Source organism: Podarcis tiliguerta, assembly GCF_965153285.1.
Source record: "Podarcis tiliguerta genome assembly, chromosome: 8".
In the NCBI taxonomy this organism is placed as follows: domain Eukaryota; kingdom Metazoa; phylum Chordata; class Lepidosauria; order Squamata; family Lacertidae; genus Podarcis; species Podarcis tiliguerta.
In genome coordinates, this window is record NC_139541.1 from 77,209,581 (window position 1) to 77,225,029 (window position 15,449).

A 15,449-nucleotide genomic window follows, 5' to 3' on the forward strand; every position below is an offset into this window, starting at 1 on the left:
CCTGCCCTGCCCTACCCTGCCTAGCTCGTCCCGCCTTCGGGGGCCGGGCTTGTACCCCGTCTGCGCGCTCCAGCCCGCCGCGTCCTCGGCCAGGTAGCGGGATTCGCAGGAAAGGCGCGGCCGTCGGAGGCGGGGAGAAGAGGACTCTGCCCACAACCAGCCAGCGGCCACTGAAGCCTCGATCGGCCCCGCCTTGCCGAGCAGACACTTCCCGTTAGGGGAGCAGCAGGAGGAGGAAGAGCCAGGGCGCGCCCGTCCCGCCACGTCTGGGAAGCACAATAGAGAGAGCCCAGGGCGCCCGCTCGCCCGGAAAGGCAGGGCGAATTTCGGGCAGAAACGTGGCACGGGAGGGAAAGGGGGTCGCCAACCTTCGGGGAACCCTGGGAGCATCCACAAGCCTGGGAAACTTTCCCGGCCACACGGCGGAACCGCGCTTGCACCGCTCGGTGCTTGTTGCGCAATTACGCACACGAGAACCACACTCACAAACCCACACTTCCAAACTCAAAGCAGTGGCGGACCTACATTTTGGGAGCCCTGAAGCTTGAACTGTCACGGGAGGCCCTTCGCAGCCAGCAACAAGCTCTGGGTAGCTCAGTCCGTAAAGCATGAGACACTTAATCTCAAGGTCATGGGTTCGAGCCCATGTTGGGCAAAAGATCTCTGCATTGCAAGGAGTTGGACTGGCTTAACCCTCGTGATCTCTTCCAACGCTACAGTTGTATGATTCTTCAAGGGGGTTGTTCCCCTACAGATCACCACACCTTTACAACATCTGTGCTACTGACTCTCAAACTTTGGGATTCTTGAAATATATTCAACACAAGATTAACCAATTAGAGCTATGTGACTCAAATTGGGTCTTCTCAACACAAATTTTTTTATCAAAAGTTGCTTACGGGCCCTGGAACTTAAGCTTTATTAGTTTCATAGTAGATCCACGCTGCCCCGAGGTTTGAAAAAAGAGTGTTGTAACTTTTGTCCAAGCTATTTTTTAATAAAAAAAGTATTTGTACTTTTTTGCGTGGTGATCCTCCTGGAGATTGTTGCTGGGGAGAGAATTCTTGCTTCTTTCAACCCTGATTTGTGCCAGTGGAGGAATGGGGGCAGTGAGACCCTGTGGGCACCAGGGCAGGGCTCTGCAGGGGCACCCAGGGGTGTCCTGCCATTGGCAACCCTGACAGAGCTGTGGCTGAAGGCATTTTTGGTGCCTGAGATGGAAAATTATCCTAATTATAACATGTGCACAGGAACAAATCTCTTTGGATGTCGGCTGCCCCCAGAGCTGGCCCAAGACATTTTGATTGTAATGGAAAATCAGGCTAGATTATGTTGGGTAATTTAGGTTAGTATTTGCTGTGTATTTGTTGTTTCTTGTTGTTTATGAAGGAAAATGTGTGTGTGTGTGTGTGTGTGTATATATATATATATATATATAAAGACATTTTGCTGCCTGAGATAAAGGATAACATTCTTCCCCACCTCATTCCTTGAAGACAACTGGGATGGCAACCAAAGCTGGTGATGGGACAAGATTAGGGTTTGGGCCTCCAAAGATGCACCAGGAAAAAAACCCCTCTCCAAATTGCAAAAAACCCCAAAACAGAACTGTTGGGATACCGAATTAATTTCTGCACACATTGTGAAAACAACTGAACCGATTAGGCACTAATTGCACCTTGTGAAATGCATTTAAATGCCCCATCATTTGAGAAGGTATTTAGTGATGACAACGCCTCTTGATTCAGGCAACGCAGTTAAAATGGTTTCCTGAGCACTTAATGTGTGTTCTGTATTAATGGAGAAGCACCAGCGCCCATTAAGCATTCTCGCAATATACTTCATCAAGACACAGCCTTGCAAATCAACAGCCCACAAGCTGAGCCCGTTGCTGACTGCGGTGGTGTTATATATCACATCCCACACTTCCTCCAAGGAGCTCCGGACGGTGGGTCTGGAATTACTCCATCTTATCCCTACGACAACCCTGTGTGATAAATTAGGCTGAGATAGGGATATTTGCTGGAGACCACCCACTGACTCAAAACCGAGATTGGATGTTTTCTATCAACTCCCCAACACCCTGTCTTTTTATTTATATGGGATTCTGTGTCCCTCTAGCGGCTGTTCAGGAAATGGCAGTCTCTTCTTCAAGAGGACTTTCCCCCTCAGTGGGGCAGCAACAGTCTCTCATCTCCTTGGAGACTTAACTTTTCATAGAGAAAATTAAGCTCAGCTCCTTTATGGTTTTCCCAGTAGTGATGTATGGAAGTGAGAGCTGGACCATAAAGAAGGCTGATCACCGAAGAATTGATGCTTTTGAATTATGGTGTCAAGAGGAGACTCTTGAGAGTCCCATGGACTGCAAGAAGATCAAACCTCTCCATTCTGAAGGAAATCAGCCCTGAGTGCTCACTGGAAGGACAGATCCTGAAGCTGAGGCTCCAATACTTTGGCCACCTCATGAGAAGAGAAGACTCCCTGGAAAAGACCCTGATGTTGGGAAAGATGGAGGGCACAAGGAAAAGGGGACGACAGAGGACGAGATGGCTGGACAGTGTTCTTGAAGCTACCAGCATGAGTTTGACCGAACTGTGGGAGGCAGTGGAAGACAGAAGTGACTGGCGTGCTCTGGTCCAGGGGGTCACGAAGAGTCGGGCATGACTAAATGACTAAACAACAACAACCTTTAACAGGAACTTTTGCCTTGCACCATGGGATATCATTTAGTTTGCCCCTGACTGCCAAGCTCAGTGGCAGGAACTTGGTCCAGTGCCTTAACCAGTGGAACAGGAGTCTGACTCTGGTCACTGCTAGACTCTAGGGTTATAGAATCTCAGAATTGTAGAGTTGGAAGGGACCCTGAGGGTCATCTAGTCCAACCCTCTGCAATGCAGGAATCTCAACCGAAGCATCCAGGACAGATGGCCATCCAACCTCTGCTTATAACATGGATGGAGTAAGCTCGTCTTCCTTCCTTCGCTTCATGCCTTGTTTGTGGCCAGTGTTAATGTCAGCAGCGTTTAAGTTCTCTAGAGATAATTTGTCTCACCACGTGGGCAGGTGTTCTGCTGAGAGCACAGTTAAGTTGATGGGTGGTAAAGAAAGGTAAAAGGGACACAGATGGCGCTGTGGGTTAAACCACAGAGCCTAGGACTTGCCGATCAGAAGGTTAGCGGTTCAAATCCCCGCGACGGGGTGAGCTCCTGATGCTCGGTCCCTGCTCCTGCCAACCTAGCAGTTCGAAAACACGTCAAAGTGCAAGTAGATAAATAGGTACCGCTCTGGCAGGAAGGTAAATGGCGTTTCCGTGCGCTGCTCTGGTTTGCCAGAAGCGGCTTAGTTCTGCTGGCCACATGACCTTGAAGCTGTACACCGGCTCCCTCGGCCAATAAAGCGAGATGAGCGCCGCAACCCCAGAGTCGGTTTCTTTTCTTTAAAGAAAGGTAAAAAGCAAACTAACAAATAAAACTAGGTTGGAAACCAGACGAAAAAGGACTTGGGCTAATCCATTTCACCCGGGAACCAAGTTGCCAGGACATTTGCCAAAGCACTTTGACAAAGACTGATTGGGGGGGGGGGGGGACCTTCAGTTCAACCCTCCTAGAAGGATGACCTTACTCAGAAATTTATTCCGCTGAGTTTCATGGAACTCTCTCAATACATGCAATCATGTGCCTCCTGGTGGTGATTCAGGAAATTTCGTTTATTTTTTAAATGCATCTACCAGCAGCTTTATTGATTTATTTAAAAGCATTTCCAAAGTGCTTAAAATCTGTAAGTGGTGTACTATGTATTCTCTCTCTCTGAAATACTACCCAAAACAAATAAAACAGTACAGGGGTACCTCAGGTTACATACGCTTCAGGTTACATACGCTTCAGGTTACAGCCTCCGCCAACCCAGAAATATTACCTCAGGTTAAGAACTTTGCTTCAGGATGAGAACAGAAATCGTTCTCCGGTGGCACAGCAGCAGCAGGAGGTCCCATTAGCTAAAGTGGTGCTTCAGGTTAAGAACAGTTTCAGGTTAAGAACGGACCTCCGGAATGAATTAAGTACTTAACCTGAGGTACCACTGTATAAAATATATAAAAGCAAATGAAACAGAGATTCTGGGGTTATGGGTTGGAGAAGGCCTGGGCAAAGCATTGCCAACTTAAGAGATCATCTTCCTTGGTTTTTCAATCCTCATCAACTGGATATACCATGTTCAAAAGCACACGCAAGTAGATAAATAGGTACCACTGCGGCGGGAAGGTAAACAGCATTTCCGTGTGCTCAGGTTTCCGTCACGGTGTCCCATTGCACCAGAAGCGGTTTAGTCCTGCTGGCCAAATGACCCGGAAAGCTGTCTGTGGACAAACACCGGCTCCCTTGGCCTGAAGCGAGATGAGTGCCACAACCCCATAGTTGCCTTTGACTGGACTTAAACCATCCAGGGGTCCTTTACCTTTTTTCCTTGACCATGGAGCATGTTCTTACACCACCAAGAAAGGAGGCAGCTGGCCCATTAGCCAGGGCTGGCCCTTCCATTGGGCAGAGTGAGATAGCAGCCTCAGGCAGCTGATTTAAGAGTATAACAAATTGCTAATTACTTATTGCGGCCAAGAAGGAAGAACTTTTGCAAGCTCAACAACTTTGCCAAAAAGAAATGCTCAGCTACTCTTGTTGCCTCAGGCAACCAATTCTTTTGGACCAGCTCCGTCCATAGCAAAAAATGGAATATGGTTTTCTGTTTCTTTAATCCAGAAACAGGTGCTCCCCAGAGGCTGCTGGCTGGATCTGATGGGGGTTGTAATCAAAAACATCTGCCGGGCACCTGGTTGGCAAAGGATGCCATGAGCTATTTTTGCAGACTCAGTCACTGGCCACACAACGTAACATTGCAATGAATTTAATGGCCATTACGGGGAGAGCTTTCCAAAGTAGGGAGTCAGAAGTTACTTCAGGCAGATTCAGAGCTAGCTCAGAACTTATATTCCAACTGGATCTCCAAGGTTTCAGGCAGTTCTTCCTTTGCCCTTCCACAAGATCCCTTTAACCAGAGAACCAGGGGGCTGTACTTTGGACTTCCAGGGTGTGCCCTTCCATTGAAGCGCCAATTCAGAAGTAAAATGGACATTGGTGGGTTCATGCATTACCACTTCGGCTGGTTGTACATTGGCTGGTCTCTCTGTTGGAGGGCCTGAGGATGAAATGGAGTTGCATGAGACAGAAGCACTGAGAGCAAAACTGTCTTTTTTTCTTTTTAACCTGGGTATCCTGGGAAGTTGGCCACTGAGGTTGAATGGCCATCTCTAGTATTGCAGGGGGTTGGACTAGATGACCGTTTGGGTCCCTTCCAACTTCCGTGAGCCTATGATTCTAACCGTGGAGGTACCACACAGCCAGCCATATTAATAGCCATTAATAGACTTATCTACCATAAAAGTGTCCTGAGTCTTTGACAATTTAATTATTAGTACTTTAATTATTTATTTTAAGTCTCTTCTAAGTTCTTTTTGAAAAAAACAATCTTTATTAATTTAAATTACACACTTATACAAAGAATTTACAATCTCATACTACAAAAATAAAATTAAAGAAAAAACAATTAAGAAAAAAGAAAAGAAAATACAGAAAAAAGAAAGAAGGAAAAGCAAATTTACGTACATAAAAAAACACTTAATCTTCCTAATTAATACTTAAACACTTAAATAAAAAAGACCTCTGACAAAATGACTCTTCCAATCATCCTCATTGTACTGTTTATACTGTCTTTTTTTTGCACAGTTTTATATTCTTTAATATTGTTCCCGTCTACTCCACAAGCGGTATTTGTTGTGTTTACAAGTATCACTCAAGTTCTGCTAATATGGTGTGATTGGTACAATATGATCTTATATAATCCGTAAATATTCTCCATTCTCCAAATATTTTCTGGTTCAATACTCCTCTAACTCTTCCCATCAGTTTTGCTAGTTGTCTTAAGAACTCTTCTAAGTTCTTAAGACAAACAACTTTTAACCAAGAAAGGAAGAGGAAGGGAAAGCCATCAGTATGCAAAGCAGGGAGGAGGAAACCTGAATCCATATTCAGAACAAATCCCCCATCACCTTGGATGTTAAGATGTTCCTTTACAAGGTCAGCATATGTGGAGGAGGTATTCGTGTACATGTCTGAAAGTTTCTGCCTCTCTGATTCTGCTGAGGCTGAGGGGCTTGGTCAGGCCAGGTAAATCAGGACCACGGACAGCTCCCAGTCAACCATGTTGCTGAATTAAAGTGGATGTTGTTTCAGCCAGAGACCAAAGTCATCCGAGGACTTAAGAAGGCTGGTAGGGCCTTTCCTTCCAGTGGCTCTGTCACTTTGAGAGAGGAGATCACATGGGATCACATGTCTTTTCTGAGAGAAGGATAAATGTGAAGGACCTTCACCTACCTGGTACATGCGGCTGGGATCAGAGGAGCTGTCAGACTTGACCTGGATTTAATACAAACAACAGTAATAGTAATGATGCTAAAGAACAGTTCTTGGTTATTAAGCAACAGCACCAGTAGCAGGGACTGGTGAACTGTTGAGCTCAGACATTGTGTTAGTGCTGAATTCTGAATATGGCTAGTTCTAATAGCAAACTTAATAATAATAATAATTTATACCCTGCCCTCCCCAGCCAAGACCGGGCAGGCGGCTAACACCAGGTATAAAACAATTGTTTAAAATACAACTTAAAAACAAGATTAAAATACAACATGAAAATGCAACCTCATTTCAGTAGAAACTCAAATCAAAAACTTTTTGGGGATGAAAACGTCAAATCTTCACCAAGGCCAACTATCCAGACTGGTCCTACGTCGGCCAGAAAAAAAGCCAGGGAAGTCCCCAAATAGGAGTTCCATCACAGAAGGAGAAAGGAAAAAGGATAGAGGGGAAGGGGATCAAGTTGATTCCAAGCCATAGGCCAGGCGGAACAACTCTGTCTTACAGGCCCTGCAGAAAGAAATCAGATCCTACAGGGCCCTGGTCTCACGAGTCAGAGTGTTCCACCAGGCTGGAGCCAGTGTTGAAAAGGCCCTGGCTCTGGTTGAGTGCTGTGTGGCAACAGAAATTGAACCGAAATGGATCCGTTGAGAAATGAAGGCGGGTATCAACAGGCTTAGGTGAACCCTGGGGAGATTTTTAATGCCCCAGAGAAGGGCAGCCCCCCCTTTAAAAAGCCAATTTTCCGTGTCCCAATCCCACCATCTTTGCTGAGTTGTCAACTGCTAATCCTTTTCCTGCCTTGCTGATTGTATATTCCTTGGGGCAGGGCCCTTGCAATCCTTTCACGTTCTTAAATGGACTGCACATAGTCTGCATGCTGAAAATAGACTTGGAATAGGATTTGGCAGTGCAAACGGCTTCCCTCGCTATACTGAGGTCTCACCTGTCCAGAAAAGGGAACGTCATCAGGTAAAGGAGGTGCAGATACAACCTGGGCAGAAGTCTTAAATCTCAGACGACAGGCCCCTAAAGGAGGAAGAAAAGTGGGAATCAAACCTGAACATTCACCCTACACAGACCTTTGCTTTTATGCTTTTTTCTTTATAATAAGGAATGATATTGGGGTAAAGAATTGAGATGCTAGAAGCAGAACTGATTTGGAGCAGGATCTGTCAGAAAATTAAAAGGGGAATAAATGAATGGAAGAGGGACTTAACTGAAGAATTTTTGGGGGTGTGTGACATGGATGGCTTGCATGCTCTAGTTACCATATTTTTCTGTGTATAATATGCCCCCATGTATAAGACGCCCCCTATTTTTGGGGACTCCAAATTGAGAAAATGGGGGGTTGATTGTATCCGTGTATACGACATCCTACAATTTTGAACATAATTATTAAATAAAATAACCTAGTCTTATACATGGAAAAGTACGGTATCTCGTACTTGGGTTACTGCAATGTGCTCTACGTGGGGCTATCTTTGCAGGTGACTTGGAAACTACCAACTAATCCAGAATGTGGCAGCCAGACTGGTGACTGGGAGCGGCCACCAAGCCATATTATACTGGCCTTAAAGACCTACATTGGCTCCCAGTACGTTTCCAAGCACAATTCAAAGTGTTGGTGCTAACCTTTCAAGCCCCAAACGGCCTCGGCCCAGTATATCTGAAGGAGCATCTCCACCCCCATCGTTCAGCCTGGACACTGAGGTCCAGCGCCGAGGGCCTTCTGGCGGTTCCCTCACTATGAGAAGTGAGGTTACAGGGAACCAGGCAGAGAGCCTTCTTGGTGGTGGAACACCCTCCCTTCAGATGTCAAGGAAATAAACAACTATCTGACTTTTAGAAGACATCTGAAGTTTTTAATGTTTGAAGTTTTATCCTGTTTTTAGTCCTCTGTTGGGAGCCGCCCAGAGTGGCTGGGGAAACTCAGTCAGATGGGCGGGGTAATAATAATAATAATAATAATAATAATAATAATAATAATAATGTGGCATTTATGTCTAAGTTAGCACAAACACATTTTATGCACATTTGTTTCTGCAGACCCTCTGCCCCTGCTCTGTCCAGCAACACCCCTGGGCTCCAGTAGTTGGCGACAGGACCCAGGAATCTGAGGCTCCGCACTTCCAACGTCTTACTCACAGAACAAGACACAAAGCAGTGTTCCAAACAACGTCAGCGCAACCAGAGACCCAACGACAATCCGAGAAACGACTCCTGCTTCCAGCAGAGCAGAATCTGGAACCAGAAAGAAGGTTTTGAGGAACGCAGCAATGGCAGCAATAAGGACCAACATTCATCTGGCTGACTGCCTCTTTTCAAACACATCAAGGCCTTTGAGGTGAATGGAGGAAAGAATAACATAGTCATGATGCAAAACACAGAAATGAAAGAATCTGCCTTTTAAAAAGCCAGACAACCCATGGATCTGTTCCTTAAGTGAAGGTTGGTAATAGGCTGAGTTTCCTTCCATCTGCTGACCCTTGTTAACAGAGAAATCTGAGGGCTCCCTTGGACAAAAAAACAAGGACACCAGCCAGGAATACCAGAGCTAAACAGCAGCCAGTAGGCTTGGTCTTTATTGAAGACTGTCGTGACAGGACTCCCACCTGCCACAAGGTGGAACAAGATGGAAGCCCTGAACAAAAGAGCACCCAAACTTTTATTAGCTGCTAATCCCCATGTCCCCCCCCCCCCAACTACATCTCTCATACATCACGGTTACATCATGAAAAGGGAGGTCTGGTGGCAGTAATCTGAACATCCTGGACCCTGCCCCATGGTTCTCCTTGCCCTCCACCAAACACCCATCAAGTGAAGCAAAAGAGATATTTACATTTCCCTGTTTCCCAGTCAAGTTAATCACACCCTTTTGTCTTCATCTGGGTTTGTTATTTCTGGAACGGCTACCTGTCTGGCACTCAGGTATCAGGATGCCGGGAATTATCACTCAGGCAGAGGGGCTGCTGAGTAGCTGAGCTCACATGTCTATATGAATTTCTGAAGTTTTCCCAGTGAGCCAGTACATAGGAACATTTATCAGTGAATTCTTACATTTGGTATAGTGCAACAAAGGCACTTTGAATAGATGGGAAGAAACTGCGATGAAGTGTTTTGTGGGGACAAATCACAAAAGTCACAAAAGTGATTGTAATGATTTTGGTAGTGGGCTCCATGTGCATGATATCTGCTGGAGGGGCAACCCCCCCCCCACCTATACATAAATTCCTGCAACACCCTGAAGACTAGTAATGAATAACCTATCTGAGCAGAAACTCTTCCTTTCTTTTGGCTTTGCTGGTTCCACCATTTTTATTATTAATCAATTAATTAAAATTGTTAACCACCCTTTATACGTAGATCTCAGGACGGTTCACAACAATTAAAAAAACCCACAAAATAAGACCAGGGAGAAGAGTTGATGGAAGAAGATTGGAAAAAATTTAAAGTATATTTACAGAAATATTGCAAAATTAATGAATGTTAGAAGAATACTGGAATGAAGTTATATGGTTTTAGCAGAAATGTTATAAAGAATTAAGCAAAAACTGATTGTTAATGGGTTAAAGTGGAAAATTTAAAGTTAGATTGTGTTAAGCTAAATTATAGAACAAAAAATTGAGAAAGAGGGAAAGGATTTGCTGAATTAGCTAATTTGAACTAGAATACAAAAAAGGGAGGTGTGAGGAAGTCGAGGAAACAAGTAAATGAAAGATAAAGATATGGAATTTGGATGTGTTTTTAAATGTTTTTGTTTTTTGTTGTTGTTTTGATGTACTGTTTTTTCTTTCTGTTTTTGATGTATTGTTTGTTAATTTTTTTTATTGCTTCTTTTTTCTCTTATACTTTCTTTCTGTAACTATAAAACTTCTAATAAATATTATTAAAAAACAAACAACCCACAAAATACATGATAAAAATAACAACAACAAACTAATAATCCCCACCCCCCCACACATTTAAAAGTGTTGGCTTTTCACAGTATAGTAACGCTGCAGAGCTTGCTGGGGAGAGCTTGCATTAAAAAGAAGGGACTCAAAAATAACTTAAACAAGGTTTAATAAGAAAAACAAAAACTCCTTAAACACTAAATACAAACAAACAAACAAACAAACAAACAAACCCAACCCAACCACCAACCCATCCCCCAGGGTAATGGCAGAGCTAGGTGCTGCCCCTTATATACTGCAGCCAATTCCCGACACAGCTTAATCAATGCAACTCAGCAGCACCTGCTATGCTTCACAGCTGTGAAGCTGGATCTGGTTAGTTTGCTCTGGCCCTTGCTCTGGCCCCTTAAAGGTATACACATTGGGTGAAACCATGATGAACCTTTAGATTTAAAGAAACAGTTCAACAAAAAGGTCACCGGATGCCAATCAGCCAAAGGCCTGCAGGAAGAGGGACGTTTTTGCTTGGCGCCTAAAGGTGTATAATGAAGGCACCAACTCAACTATTTCCCTTGGGGTCTTGCCCTGGGCTTGAGTCAAGCAAAAACTGAGGGTTGTGGTTGCCACGTGAGAGGGGTTTTATAAAGGGAGAAGAAACCTTACCCTCAATCAAAGGGCCCATTTTATGGAGTTACCCCCCACCCAGGGGAGCTTCCAGACCAACCGTGCTGTGCTAGGAATTAGGGAATTGCAGCAGGAACCCTTCTTAAAAGTAGCTGCCTTCAATACCTGAACCTAAACCTTCTTCTAATTCTCCACGATTTGCTTGCAGTTAATGAACCCAGCAGCTGTGACAGGGCTTCTCCTTGGAGACAGTTGTGCTGGGGGTTCACTCAGCCCTCAGCAGAAATGCTCAGAGACCTAGCCAGAAGCTGCTTAGAGGACACATTTGGAGGGATAAAAGGGAAGAAACTTCTAAAGGCACCAACGGGACCTCCTAAAAGATGAGGGGAGGATCATGCCTGAGACCTCTGGGTTTGCACTCCTTGTTTCAAAACCCAGAGACCCTTCCAGTGGCGTAGCGTGGGGGGTGCAGGGGGGGGCCGGCCGCACTGGGCGCAACATCTGGGGGTTAGGGTTAGGGGGCGCAAATCCACGGGTTAGGGGGCACAAATTGCTTGCCTTGCCCCGGGTGCTAACAACCCACACTACGCCACTGGACCCTTCTGTTCTCAATGAATAATAATAATAATAATAATAATAATAATAATAAATTTTATTTATACCCTGCCCTCCCCAGCCAAGGCTAGGCTCAGGGTGGCTAACAACCAATACAGTGGTACCTCGGGTTAAGTACTGAATTCGTTCTGGAGGTCCGTACTTAACCTGAAACTGTTCTTAACCTGAAGTACCACTTTAGCTAATGGGGCCTCCTGCTGCCGCCACGCCACCGGAGCACAATTTCTATTCTCATCCTGAAGCAAAGTTCTTAACCTGAAGCACTATTTCTGGGTTAGCGAAGTCTGTAACCTGAAGCGTATGTAACCTGAGGTACCACTGTAATAAAAACAAGTTGAATGAATACAACTTAAAAGCAAGATTAAAATACAACATTAAAACATTAAATGTATAGGTTCCAGAGTCATTTGGCCCTTGAAGCTCAGCAGAGGAGGCAAATTTGAGTGCATAAAAGGTCAGAATGACTGGAGAACAAGCTCATCATACCTGGGACGGTTAAATTGATAGCCCCTATTCTGTGTTCCAGAGGTCCTTCTGGTTCCACTGTATAGGTCCCAGAGTCGCTTGGTGTTAAATCTGTGATACGAAGGGAACAGTCTCTTCTCCCAGTCTCCCTGCCAGTGAAGGCAGATCCGTTTTTCTGTGAAATCACCGGAGCTAGGAAATAGGTGAAGATTCGATTTCCGTCAGCACTTGACCCTCGGTACCATTTGCAGCTACGAAGTGTGGTCGCATCAATATCTCCTGGTGTTAATGTGACACTCTGTCCTTCTTGCAGTATTTCTGGTTCAACTTTGATAGGTATTCCAGTCTTGGCCTGGGCTTGAGTCCAGAGGAAGCAGGCACTCAGGATGGAGGCTGCAGCATGAAGCGGGGGGAAGAAGAGCAAAAACACGCCCTCATATTATAATTTCTTTTTCTTTTGTACAATTTATTTATTTGGTTTTTCAGATTAAAATTTTACAGTCACACATCTGACATGCAGCATCAAAACAAGATTCCAAAGAATCTCCTGGAGTTTTCTCCTCTCCTTTGTGGGTCCTATTAATCATTTCCTCCTGTATCTTTTATGATAATCCAAATCTTTCTTTTTTTGTTAGATCGTTTATTAATTTTCCAATAAAAGACATCCAATTAACATATCAAATCATAATCCAAATCTTCTATCCCTCCACTGTGTCCAAAATTCACCAGTAAACTACAAGTGATATTCCAATCCTACTAATGATTTTAACTGTTTACAATGATCTTTAAGACAAATAATAAATTTACCCCATTCCTTATTAAAATTTGGGTCTTCCTGATTTCTGATTCTTCCGGTCATTTTAGCCATTTCGGCACAATCCATCAACTTGATATGCCATTCTTCTCTGGCAGAGACTTTATTTTCTTTCCATCTCTTTCCATTATAATTTCTTAGTTTATATGTCACTAATATGCTAATATGTCACTATATGCTAAAATAGGCTTCTAAGTGGATTATAGATTATAAAAACAAATTGCACAAATATTGAAATGTAAACATTCACAATTCAAGTACATATTAAAACAATTCCCTATGTGCATGTGTGTGTGTGGTTGTTGTTGTTATATTTATTATAATATTTATTTATAACCCAGCTTTTCCCCAGACTGTTAAGTTGAGGGTGAACATATCAGATGACACAGCGATTCTTCAAACAGCTCTTGTTTATTCACAGGCCAGAACAGAACTGAACTGAAGGGTTCAGTCAGCTCCAGTACAACGTAACTGTAACAATTTCCTAAAACTATCCAATCACTGAACGCCACTTTCGATCCCTTATTTGCATAACTATCTAAAGTATCCCCCTGCTGGCCCAGGGTGAGAACTTCAGTACATAACACAGATGACAACTCAAAAGCTACAAACATTGGGGGGGGGGGGAATCATTAAAAGATAATTAAATACACACACAAACACACATTTATGATTTATTAAAAATAGAGATAATAACAGTAAAAACATCACAGCACCAGCCCTTTCCTTAAGAATAGTCAGTTCCTAAAAGCATGTTGGAATAAGAAGGGAAGGACAAGGAAGAAACCGGTCTAATGTCTCTAGGAAAGGAGCTCCAAAGTTTGGGAGCAGTCACTGAGAAGGCCCTGTCCTACATCCCAACCAAGATTGGCTGTGAGGGGGACAGGAATGAGAAAAGGGCCTCCTCTAAAGGTTATGTTATGGTTTTTCAAAGTTATATGTAAACAACCCTGTGCTCTTCAGATGAAGAATGGTATATAATTTATTATTATTATTAAAGTGATTGTGTGTATGAGTGTGTGTGTGTGTGTCCTGCTCACTGCTGGACTGCAGCCCCCAAGAACTTCCCAGAGTAGCTTAAGCAGTCAATCCCTCTTCACAGGCATCTCTGGGAATTGTAGTTTTGAGAGGGGAAATAGAAGTCACCTGTCAACTCTCGGCACCCTTAACAAACCACACCTCCCAGAATCCTTTGGGGGAAGCCATGATGGCTTAAAGTGGTATCACAGTGCCTTAAATGCATATTGTGAATGTGGCCTATCGCCCTTAGAGAGATCGAAATCTCTTTCCGTGCTATCAGATAGCAGATGATAATAATAACAATAATAATTTATTATTTGTACACCGCCAATCTGGCTGGGTTTCCCCAACCACTCTGGGTGGCTTCCAACAAGGATTAAAAATACATCAAAATGTCACACATTAAAAGCTTCCCTGAACAGGGCTGCCTTCAGATGTCTTCTAAATGTCAGGTAGTTGTTTATCTCTTTGACATCTGGTGGGAGACGTTCCACAGGGCAGGAGCCACTACCGAGAAGGCCCTCTGCCTGGTTCCCTGTAGCTTAGCTTCTCGCAGTGAGGGAACTGCCAGAAGGCCCTCGGCGCTGGACCTCAGTGTACGGGCAGAACGATGGGGGTGGAGACGCTCCTTCAGATATACTGGACCGAGGCCGTTTAGGGCTTTCCAGGTCAGCACCAACACTTTGAATTGTGCTCGGAAACGTACTGGGAGCCAATGTAGGTCTTTCAAGACCGGTGTTATGTGGTCTCGGCGGCCACTCCCAGTCACCAGTCTAGCTGCCGCATTCTGGATTAGTTGTAGTTTCCGGGTCACCTTCAAAGATAGCCCCACATAGAGCGCATTGCAGTAAAATGTTGGGAAATAGGTGGCTGGAGCTGTACAGTCAGCCACCAAAGACTAGCCACCCTCCGGCAAAGGACAAATCAAAACGCAGCACCTATTTCCCCTCCTTCTTTGTGTCTCCTTCCTCCTATTTAGGGTCCCTATCCGTCTCACCTTTGAAGAGTGTGGCCTGCCATGAGCCCTTCTTCGCCAGCGAAGCCCTAGCACACCACGGTGGCTTTTCCTGCCTCATTTCAGACTTTGTTCCAGAGGATACTCCCCTCAGCTGACTCCTGGATTCGTCCTCTTTCTGCTGCTCCTGTGTTTCCTGCTTCTGTGCCGGGCAAGAGCCCCCAACGGGCACAGAGCAGGGTGGGGGACTTGGCACCAGAAGCCCACACCTCACATCTCTCTCTGTGCCGAAGCCAGCCGGCCAGGGGACAGGCTGTGGGGTGGAGACCAGAGCTGAGGCCCGGCTTCTGGCTGCAGCAGAAAGGGGAAGGAAGGAAGGAGGCGGCACTACGCAGAAGGGATGAAGAAGAGGCAAACTTCCTTCCCTTGGCCCCACTTGGAGATCAAAAGCTGGAGGGAGGGATTTGTTCTCAGTTCCTTCTTTGCACGAAAGCTTGTAACAAGAGCTCAAGGAGGAGGAGAAGAAGAAGAGTTTGGATTTGATATCCTGCTTTATCACCTCCCGAAGGAGTCTCAAAGTGGCTAATATTCCCCTTTCC

General features: G+C 44.8%; 1 protein-coding gene across 1 annotated transcript; it reads right to left on the reverse strand.

The window, feature by feature from the left end:
- Positions 1–3,685: 3,685 nt before the first annotated feature.
- Positions 3,686–15,271, reverse strand: LOC310684655 (uncharacterized protein). Its single transcript, XM_083456087.1, has 6 exons — positions 14,893–15,271; positions 12,083–12,454; positions 8,610–8,705; positions 7,408–7,490; positions 6,423–6,464; positions 3,686–5,187 (listed from the first exon to the last, which is right to left on the reverse strand). The coding sequence occupies exons 1-6, from the start codon at positions 14,969–14,971 to the stop codon at positions 5,140–5,142; spliced, it is 720 nt and encodes a 239-aa protein (XP_083312213.1). The 5' UTR covers positions 14,972–15,271; the 3' UTR covers positions 3,686–5,139.
- Positions 15,272–15,449: the final 178 nt, after the last annotated feature.